Source organism: Serinus canaria, chromosome 1A (assembly GCF_022539315.1).
Source record: "Serinus canaria isolate serCan28SL12 chromosome 1A, serCan2020, whole genome shotgun sequence".
Classification (NCBI taxonomy): Eukaryota; Metazoa; Chordata; class Aves; order Passeriformes; family Fringillidae; genus Serinus; species Serinus canaria.
The window spans coordinates 50002316-50013010 of NC_066314.1; the positions used below are offsets into that span (position 1 = coordinate 50002316).

Below are 10695 nucleotides of genomic sequence, written 5' to 3' on the forward strand. Positions count from 1 at the left end.
AGAAATCCCTGCTGGCAGAAGTGCCTTCAAACTCAGCAGCAGCCTGCATAAAGCCAGGGAACGTGTCATTTCTGCTTGGTCCAGGCCCCACATGGGCAGAAGTCTAAAGAGAAATGGAGCCATGCAGCTGACATCTAATAGGTCTGCCCATCCTTAGAGACATAGAAAGTATTCTAAGCCAGTAATTTTGAACCATGCTGGTGCTCTTGAGTAACAAGGGCTGGCTGTTGCACAAGCCCTGTGCACAGACGTGGAGTCCACAGGCTGGAAAAGATTCATCTAATCATAGAATCACAGAATAGTTTGGGCTTGAAAGGACCTTTAAAGGTCATCTATTCTTCCCAGCCTCTTCTGCTGCCTGGCCAGAGATGATCAGCAATCCTGGTACAGCAGAGTGACAGCTGCTGTTAGAGGATAACCTGAGGGCACCACAAATTACTGAAGCAAAAAAAAATATTGCCACCTTTTAATGTCTCAGGTGTACCCCTCCCCATTTACAGGCACTATGGAAGGGCGAGGCAAAGGCACCCAGGAGCAGCCAGGCTGTGATGGAGAGGAGGCAAGTGCAGAGCAGTGCTGCTGATCCCTTCCCATCTCTTGAAACACATCTGAGTTCTCTCTCCAAGGGTAGTAACAGCAGTAGCCAAAAGCCTGAACTTTGCTTCCAGAAGGAATCAGCTGTTGAGCTGAGCAAATTGTGATGCTGTGCAGGGTGGGTGGAAGAAAGGAGGGAGGAAGGGAGGGAAGAAGGGAGAGAGGGAGGGAGAGCCAAGCCTGACACGGGCCAGAGCAGGAGGGGAGGCACTCACAAAGCCTTGGAGGCAGGATGGAAAAGACAGTAATTACATAAGAGCACTTGGCGAGCATCTGGCTGGAGTCAGCTGGGCCCCGGCGGCCCTCCCTCCCTCCCTCCCGCGCTGCTAACCAGGAGCAGCTGAGGATACGGGATACGGGATACGGGATAGCGATAAGCCAGCGCGGGACCCGCCGAGGGGAGCGGAGGTAAGGGTTGCTTCGCTGCCTCTCCCGGCTTGTGGCCCTCTTGAACATAAGGGGCAGACGAGTGGGGAGCACGGGGAAGGAAAGGCAGCTGTGGTGGAGGAGAAGCAGTCAGGAAGGGGAAGAGAAGTGGCTCTTGCTCTGGCTCTCGGTGCAATGATACCCCTTCACTCTGGAGGTTTGGTGAGGGAGGAGCTGCCAAGGGTGAGTGTCTGTGCGTTGGTGTGTGTGTGTATGTGCAACAGGGCAGATGGTCCACGTCTGCTACAGGGAGCTGAGCTGTACACAAGGGCTAGAGAGGAGAAAAGACACCAATTTCCTTCTCCATACCTGTGCTAGAGGGGGGGTAATAGGATGGATGCAGCCACTGAAGTAGAGACAGTCTTTGTCCCCCTACTTTGCCAGTGTTGTGGTGGGTACAGGAAAAGGGAGGAAATGGAGGAGGAGGAAACAGCTGCTTTTGAGCAAGGATTGTTGCAGTATAATCTGGACAGTGCTTGCCTGGGCTGCCTCGAAGGCAAAGTGTGTGATGAGGGAGAGCGAAGATCATTGGGCACACAAGGTGCCCTCAGGCTTGGACTGCACTTTAAAGCATGGATGGCACAGGTTTACTGGATAGAATTCTCAAAGTCTCCTGTAAATGTATCTGCCCTGGCAAAATATTGCTGGTACACACTGTTCCCTTTGGAAAGCAGGGCAATATTACTCTAGCAAAAGTGTCTACTGGCATAAACCTCTGCCCAGCTGGGCAATGCCACCAGAGCAGGTCTTTGTTTGCTGGCTTCTGGCAGGTTCCTATTCAGCCCAGATGAGACATTAAATGCAAAGTTCTGCTCGCTCCCCACTGTGAGTTGTTCTTGCAATCAGATGATACACAGGCAAAGGCCCCAGCTGATGAGGTCCCCCATGAAGAACATCTGCTTGGCTGTGAGCAACGCAGAAGTGCAGATGGAAATGTGGGACGGAAATGAGGACAATGGCCTCCCTGCTACCTGTTTCCCTTGGAAAGGTGAAAGAGGCCAGGCATAAGGCCAAGAACCTCAAGTGGGTAATGTCATGTTTGGAAATAAGCCAGGCAGGAAAACCTGAGAGAGGCACTGCAGAAGCTTTGTCTTCCGTATCAGTCCCCAAGTTTTCATGCACCCCAGAAAATTTTCTTGCCGTTAATAGTACTGTCAGCTGCCAAAATCCCCACCAGCAGCAGCCAGGAGAAGACAACACAACTCATCACAAAACCTCTCTTCTGTCAGCTGGTAAGGCTCCATTAACAAGAAGTTTTGCCCTAACCTTTCCCCCCCACCTCATTTTCCAAAAGGGGAAACTGAGGCGTGGGCAGACGTGGGCAACTTGCAGTGGATTTCATTGCACGTCAGTGCTGGAGCCTGATGAGGAGCTCACACGCTCAGCAGTGCATTTCTCCGTCCTCTTCCTGCCCCAGCTGGAAGGCATGTTCACTCCATGTTCATTGAGCTCCAGGCTGACAGGCAGCCTGAGAATATCTCCAGGCCTCCCAGCCCCCATTCCTCCCTTCCCCCTCAGCTCACAGTGCATATTTTCCCAGAGTTTTCCGCTTGCTTCTCCAGTGGTTCTGGGGTCCTGCCAAACGCCAGCCACTCTCTGGGAAGCGGGGCCTCCCATTCCCAAACCAAACAAATGGGAGAAGGGAAACAGGGAAAAAAAATCCCAGCACACGTAGACATGCTCAAAACCTGATTCCCCTCAGAAACCTTGGAGCCTTCTGCAGCTCCTCTTGGAAATTGCAGGAGGCACAGTGCTGACTTGGCATTTCTGACCCCTGCAGAACATAGATACTGTCCATCCTTCCTTGTGCCTCCCAAAGATCCGTGTGAGCACACACCCCCCCCACCCCACACATACCCAGGGTATAAATACCCATGTCAGTTTTGGTGCAGGATAGAATCCTCCAATCCTTTTCCCAGCAGACTCTGCAGTGTGAGAAAAATCTCCCATCTCTCCCACTCTGCATTCTTCTCCCCTCCAAAATGCCCTTCATGCCAATGTTCTGGTGCATCCACATTGTGCTTACCCAAAGGCACAAGCTTGTCAACTTGGTGCCAAGCTGGGGACAATGGTCACAGCCAGGGTTTGTTTCCAGGTCCCCAGGCAGCTCCTAGCAGCCAGGCTCTGCTTCGGACCAGGCACACCCCTCCCATCCAAAAAGCTCAGCCTGGGACCTAAACAGGGGACATGACCGGGGATGACACGTGCTGGAGCACAAGGCTTGGGGCTCTGCCCAGACAGGGGATGACCAGAGAGGGGAAAAAACTGATGCCTCTCCCACTTGGCAGCTGCTCCTGCTAGAAATATCATGCCTGGGGCAAGAAGCCACAGTGATGTGCAGAAAAAACAATGCAGGAGAGAATGAAAGATCAAGTTTGGGGACTATGAGTGGGTCAGGCACAGCTGGGGAGAGAGCATGGCCAAGCATGGCCCTGGGACAAGGGACTACCACAAAGGACTGAGGGCAGAACTCTGTAGCACCCTGCCTGAAGGAAAGTCTGTCTCTTGCACCACGGCACCTTACCTTGACATCCTGAGACGCCAAGGGTGGAACACTGCCCTGCTACTGTCCACCCCTTGCACTGGGCACGTGGCCTGTGCTGCCTGCATTTTTTGCTGGCTGGACGTGAAAAGGCACAGAATAAAACCAAACCAACATCGTGTACAAGGAAAAGGCACTTCCTAGGAAAGAGTTAAAAAGACGCTGAAACCCAAGCCGGTTTAGGATGGAGAGCACCCAAAGCCAGGGAGGGAGAAGGCGGGAGAGGAGAGGGAGGGAGCCGGTCCAAGCCTAGCTTGCGCACCCGGCCAGCGCTGAGCAGTGCCTGTGCCAAGAGCCGGCTTCCTTAAAGCCATGGTTGCGGGGGCCTGCCCTGCAGGCAGAGGGGAGCCGGCAGCCGGGGCTGGGACGCGGAGAGGGAAACCTTCGGTCCCCGGGGTGAGCAGCTGAGCCGTGCCCGGAGCAGGCAGCACCATGGGGGCACAGCACAGGCTGCCAGAGGGGCTTTCTCAGCGGCTTGGCGTGTCTGTCTTTCGTAAGCGTACTTCTCTGCAAGCGGCGGAGCTTTACGTCCTTCACCCTCGGCAGCGAGGCAGCTCCCCTCTGGTCCGCCCAAAGGCTGCGCTGGCGGCCGGCCGTCCCCTCGGGAAGGTGCTGGGCTTTGCCTGGGAACCCACTGGGCACGGGTGGGAGGGCACCGAGCCGCCGGGACGGGTGGGATTTGGTGGAGGAAAGAAGGGGGCTGGAGTTAGGTTCCCAGCCCACGGGAGAAGAGGCATCTCTGCCGGGACATGGGGATTTTGGAGTTAGATTCCTATAAAGAGTTGGTATGCAGTGATAGGAGGGCTGGAGAACTTTTTTACAGCACTTCCCACAGACTGAGCAGCCTACCAGAGCATGCTTTTGCTAAAGAGCTGTTGAGGTTGGACTCAATGACCCTAGAGGTCTTTTTCAATCTTAACAATTTTATGATTTTGTCTCCTTCCTCTGTCCCAGCCTGGGGATTGCATGTTCTAGTGGCATTAATGGTTTGCCTAGTCAGCATCAGGCCTTCTCCCAGGGTGAGCACCGAGTCTCCACTGGCCTGGGCAGAGGGCGTGGGGCATCCTCTTGGGCCGTGTGGCTGCTGCTCAGATTGCAGCCTTGAACAAGTCTGTATGCTCCCTCCACAGGACAATGCCTTTCCATCCCACCCCGGCTCCAACCACAGAAAGGTGTTTTATCACGATCTCTGTTCCAACCCCTATGTCCTCCCCCTTCTTATACCTCACTCTTGGCACTTCCTCATATCTTCCCAGGTCACCATGGACATAACCTACCTGCGTACATCCCTGACCTTCCTTTTTCTCCCTCTTGTTGTGTTTGGGGCACCCGCTGATGAACCCAACCTCACAGAACCAGGCCCTGGTGCTTGCAAGCGCTGCTGTGACTCACTGGACTCTTCCACGGATACCCCACCAGTCCCTCCCAGCCACCACCACTTTCCCTACCCAGTGCCAGAGGTCCGTCCCTACATCAACATCACCATTCTGAAGGGTAAGTTTGCCCTGGGATGCCAAGGCCAGCTCAGGGACTGATGGCATTGCAGTGGAGGTGACAGCTGGATTGCTCGCCTGCTGGTTGTGCTAACAAACCACCAGGAGCCATCCTGGAGGACAAGTGACCACACACTCTGTGCCCAGGGTTTAGGTGTTTTGTGCTGTGATGAGGAGTAGCCTGAGGAGATAGAAGTCAGTGCTATCTCTGCTGGGATCCCCGTGTCTCAGGATAATCCTGCTTCTAACTCTTCCTCCTTGCTAACACAGGACAGCCTCTTGCCAAGGTGGGAGCACACATTCCTTGACTCAGACTTACAGAGTCCTGTAATGCCTGAGGGAAGGAACACTTCTTATTAACTGCAAAACAAACATGATTGGAGGGCATTGGCACCCAGGGTGATTGTGGGGAAACCTTCTCCAGCTCCATGGGTCATGAGCACTTGGGAGTGGGAGGAGGCCAAAGGAAGCAGCAGTTATTTGTAAGCCCTTCCAGGTTAAGCTTGCAGTGACCCTCAGCTCATTCCAACCTGCAGTGGCTGGCTTGGCTAACGGGGAGGGGTTCCCTATTTTAGATCAGCTCCTCCCTTCAGGGCTCCCCTTTTAGCCTTTGCTGTGGGCAAAAGCCTGTTCCCAGCTGGGTGCTGCGACATGCTTCTTGTAGCTGTGTGGTTTGTCTGGGTTAACTGGGTGGATGCTCTCCCTTCCCTGCCCTGCCTGGAAGTAGCTGCAATCCATCAAAACTCAGAAGGGCAGATAGAGGCCTAGACTAGAGTGAGGTGTCGTAGGGGGACCTTCAATACCATGCAGGGGATGGAGAGGAGGAAAAGAGCTAGATACAGATTTTGAATGCTGTCACTTAGAGCTGGAGGCTGCTCTGAGTCCCATTTCTTCTCTGTATACACAAAGTACATTCTGGTGCTGGTCTCTCTATGTATTATTGATGCTTGCCCAAGTGTGTGATGAGCAGTGCACACACCCCACGTTAGAACTGCAGTATTAATTATACAAGATGCTCAAAGCATGCCAGTATTGTGAAAGCACCATCGCTCTAAGCTGCAGTGCTCCATCTACCCAGTCAAGCTTGGATCTTTTCCCTCTGACCCACCCTAATGTCCCTCCCTAATCACATTCTGCCACAGGTGTTAGCAATTCTTCTCCTCCTCCTCCATCCTACAGCCAGACCAGTGTGCATCCTCTGTGGATAATTGGGTCATAGGAGAGGTGTGTGGGAGGGCAAGGCTGTGCTGGAGGTAAAGGAGTGTGTGGGAGGAAGAAGAGGTCAAGAGCCCCAGTGGTACTTTGGGCTGCTGGGCTCCCCCTGAGGCTGAAGTCTCCGAGGGAGACATCCTGGTGCCTCCAGCAGAGCCAAATCATTTGGTGAGCTGGGGATTCATTGGGGAAGAGACTCCAGTCTCTCCCAGAGTTCTGCTAGCTACTTTCCCATGAAGAGCAGTGGTATTGTGGCCCTCAGAAGTGCTCCATCTTATGGCATTGCCCCATTCTTGTGCAATCCTCTGCCTCCTCATTAGGCTTTCTCACCGCCGCTTCCACATCTTCTGGTATCACACAGGAGCTGTGTCCTCTGCTTCCTCCTGCAGGAGAGAAAGGAGACCGGGGAGAGCCTGGGATGCCAGGGAAATGGGGCAAAGAAGGACCACGAGGAGAGCGGGGTGCCCAGGGCCAGAAAGGCAGTAAAGGACAGATGGGCACAGCGGGAGACCCCTGCAAGCATCAGTACGCTGCGTTCTCCGTTGGTCGCAAGAAAGCGCTGCACAGCAGCGAGGGCTTCCAGGTCCTGATCTTTGACACCGTCTTCGTCAACCTCTACAGCCACTTCGACATGTTCAATGGCAAGTTCTACTGCTCCGTGGGTGGACTTTACTATTTCAGCCTCAATGTCCACACCTGGAACTTCAAGGAGACCTACATGCACATCATGCACAACGAAGAGGAGGCGGTCATCCTGTACGCCCAACCCAGCGACCGCAGCATCATGCAGAGCCAGAGCCTCATGCTGGAGCTCCAGGAAAATGATGAGATCTGGGTGAGGCTCTACAAGCGGGAGCGGGAGAATGCCATTTACAGTGATGATGTTGATGTGTACATCACCTTCAGCGGGTATTTGGTCAAGCCCAGCATTGAATAACTCCTCTTCCTTAGGGCCTCTTTTCCTTATTCCTCTCCCTCTGTCTCTCTCTCATTCTCTCTCTCTCATTCTCTCTCTCTCTTTCTCTCTCACTCTCTCTCTTTACTGCCCGTAACCACTGCAAATCACTTGGAAATGGGCCTGTCAAATCTCAGGCACCGAGTGTGAAACTTGCCACACTGGCTCCCACCTCACGCTCTCTTGTAGCCAGACCTGTATCTGTGCACTTTACATCATGGCACTACCACTTCTTGCTCCTCACCTCATAACCCCAACTTAGGTTATTGGCTTCTTCTCAATCTGCCAGTAAGCTGCCTCTGGCGTTTAGGGTTCTAGAGCAAGAGGAAAGCCAAAATGCTGCTCCTGGGCCTGTGTCCCTCCTTGGGGCTTCATACACAAAGAACTCCTGTGGAAAGGGCTAGAAAGTCCCCACTGCTGAGGTACATCCTGGCTCCTCTCCATCTCAACTAGGCATACCAGTTTTGTAGCCTGAAACAAGGTTTTGATGTCACCTCTGATATCTGTAGTCTGGAGAGCAGACTGGGGTCTGATGGTCTCCTGTAGCACAAGGAAGATGTAGGAGCACTGGGAGAGGATATTGTCTTTTCAAAAGGGGAGCACTTGGCCTTCTAAATTTGCTTTCCATAGACACTCTTCTGTTCACAAAGTCTGGGCTGGCTGTCAAACCCAGACCTGGTGGGGTTGTCCTCCTCTGTGCCAACTCTAGCTCTTCAAAGGGATGAAGGGCCAGACACCTGGCCAGACCCTTCATGGGCATCTGCCCATGATTCAGTAGAGGCAACCATTCTGTTCCCACTGGGGATCATCAGTACAGAACAAGAGACGGAGAGAGAAAACCTTGAAAACCCCCTCCCACACCTCCCCTGGGGTGCTACTCAGTCATGGCTCATCAGCTATGGGAAACTAGTCCAGAGAGGGAACCCAAATCTGCTCTCCTTTGGCAGAGGTGCCATTTCATTGTCCTCCTGAAGGTGGTTCTCCCACGCTGGTATTGAAGGACCACTGTTTCATGGCCTGAGCCTGAGGCTGTAGGGGCAATTGCAGTTCAATCTATTCCAAACGTGGACAGGCCGCCACGTCTTTGCCTCTGTGATGGAACAGAGAGAGAGGTGAGACAACAGCACCTTGCCCAAGGGTTAAAAGCTTCCCTGCCATATGCTCTGTGCCCTTTTCTGGCAATCTCATCAGAGTAAGTGAGGAAAGCACGTGGGTAAAACAAACCCTCGCTCTTTTTGTCAGGTTGGAGATGTCGCAGTGAGAAAGGAATGCCCGTGGTAGGGTTTTCTAGTACTATTTATATTGGTCTCACACCGTTCCCACTGGCATCCCTCTGGTGGGGATGCTGCAGTCCTGGGGGAGCAGGTGAGGCTGGTTCAGCACTTTAGGAAGCCTACTTCCACATGTGATGCTCCCATAAACAGCAGTGCCAGGACATGTCTCCTTTTTGAGTCTCAGGGCAGGACAAACAGGAGAGACACAGGTACTTCTCCTCTGCTCATCACTGGTCATGAAATCTTCGGACTTACCCGGGTTCTGCTGCCTCATTGATGAGCCACGGTCCCTGCCTGTAGCACCTGGCAGTTCCAGGGCTCTCCCAGAAGAAATGTGCATCATTATACAAGATTATGTCTGGTACACACAGCCTGGGATAGCAAAGGAACAGGGACAAGGCTAAATGTTAAAACTGACCTTGAAAAATTGCAGGGCATTTTCTCTCTTATCCTGTTTACTTACTCTCCATGCATTTCTAAGGAAGCTGAACAGACTGCAGTGAGTTTCAGGAACTTTGCTCTGGATCCTCCCTGCCCCCGTCAATGAGGCAATGGGTATAAAAACAAAGTTTCACTAAAGCAAGGCTGACTTTTTCACAGGGAAACGTGTGATGAAGGGATCATGGAAACTAAAGGAGACTGTGGGTTTCGTCCTCTCCTTTAGCAGGTCAAGTGTGTTGAATTGCTCAGAGACAGGATTTCAGACAGCAGAGGAAGCAGAAAGCTGGAAGTGACGCTCAGGACCCAATCCCTTTCTCTCTTCCTCAGGCTGCAAACCCAAATATAGTCAGTTTACAGTGTATTGTGCCCCATGCCTCCCTGAGGAGAAGCAAGCCTCTCCAACACTGAGTATCTCCATAAACAAGCTTCCTTCTTTCTCCTTTCCTATTTGGTGACTGAATGCTGGTGACAGGTCTCCTGTGCTATCCATGAGCAGCCAGAGGGTGCCTAAAGCACATGAGAGAGGAGGGCAGGGGGACCAAAGGATGTGTTTAACAGGCTTCTGGTGCTAAAAAAGATGGCATTCCCTTGGTGCTAAATCAGATTTCAGGAGTATTGGGTGCTTTCTGGAAAGTGTAGTAGGCTGAGTTATGATGTACTCTGGAATTAATGGTGCTTTATGTAACAAAATCAAACAAACTCTAAGAACTTTTGTATATATATTTTTTTTTCAGTGGTATTAAACTTTTTTCCTTGGTTGTTTTCCACTTAAATCTGTTCTTCTCTCCCAACCCATTCCTTCTAGCTCTGGTTATTGCTGAATAATGGGATGAAAAAGACACTGGCCTGAAATTGACAGGTACAAAGTTTAACTCAGCTTTGAAACTTCCCTGGGTAATCCTTGGCAAACTTGTGTCTGTTTACTTTGCAAAGAACCATTACCTTAAAATATTAACTTCTTGAACACTTCTAATTATGACAACCCTCTCCCTTTTGCTGGAAAAGCTTTCAGCAAAATCATAAAAGGATTCTTTGGAGATTACCAAAACACTCCCAGGATAATACAATGGATTATAGAAGTAGGCTTCAAGTACTTATTTAAATGGAGCAAGGCTGGGTTAATGTTGGAGATCTCTTAAGGGAGATCAGATCCCTTTATCTTATGAATTTTTTTAGCACATTCTTCTCTCAAGTACTTGGAAAGCACTCTTTTCCCTATGACATTTCTCTTTTCTCTGCCAAGAGCTGAAGGCCAGGAAGTAGAGTGTAGGAGGGATAGTAAGCTGTTGATTGGACACTTATGCTTCCTAATATTGGAATGAGTGGGAGTTCCAGAGTTAAGCTGGACATGCATATTTGGAAGACCTGTGCGTGATGAGAAAGGCCTGAGATTCAGGTCTGAGGGGGAAGGACAGGAGGCAATTGCTCATAAAGTTGAGGGAGAAGGGAAGACATGAGCAGGGACTGGAGATTTGTAAGCTTGAGTGAAAGATCTGGAAGGATAGATTCCTAAGGAGATGCCTTTTAGGGTCTCAGTCCAAGTCAAAGAGGTACATGGGGTTTTGTTTATCATCTTTGGACTGAGGGAGATGCCTTTTGGGGAGATGCCTTTTAGGGTCTCAGTCCAAGTCAAAGAGGTACATGAGGTTTTGTTTATCATCTTTGGACTGAGGGCACTCCTGCTGAGGTAGAAGGACAGACAAAAGAACAAGACGAGGTGGCCATATAGGACCTTCTGTTTTGAGTTTAATTTGCCTT

At 51.5% G+C, this 10695-nt stretch overlaps 1 protein-coding gene across 4 annotated transcripts; it reads left to right on the plus strand.

Moving 5' to 3' along the window:
- Positions 1-818: 818 nt before the first annotated feature.
- Positions 819-9196, plus strand: C1QTNF6 (C1q and TNF related 6). 4 transcript variants are annotated; one of them, XM_018909868.3, is made up of 3 exons: positions 819-1002; positions 4819-5056; positions 6657-9196. In XM_018909868.3, exons 2-3 carry the CDS (start codon positions 4825-4827, stop codon positions 7202-7204), a joined length of 780 nt encoding a protein of 259 aa, XP_018765413.1. In that variant the 5' UTR covers positions 819-1002; positions 4819-4824; the 3' UTR covers positions 7205-9196. The 4 variants fall into 4 exon arrangements, with proteins under 4 accessions (XP_018765413.1, XP_009084716.1, XP_050839212.1 ...); XM_009086468.4 differs by lacking the exon at positions 819-1002 and adding an exon at positions 3803-3958; XM_050983255.1 differs by lacking the exon at positions 819-1002 and adding an exon at positions 3967-4055.
- The last annotated feature ends 1499 nt before the right edge of the window (positions 9197-10695 follow it).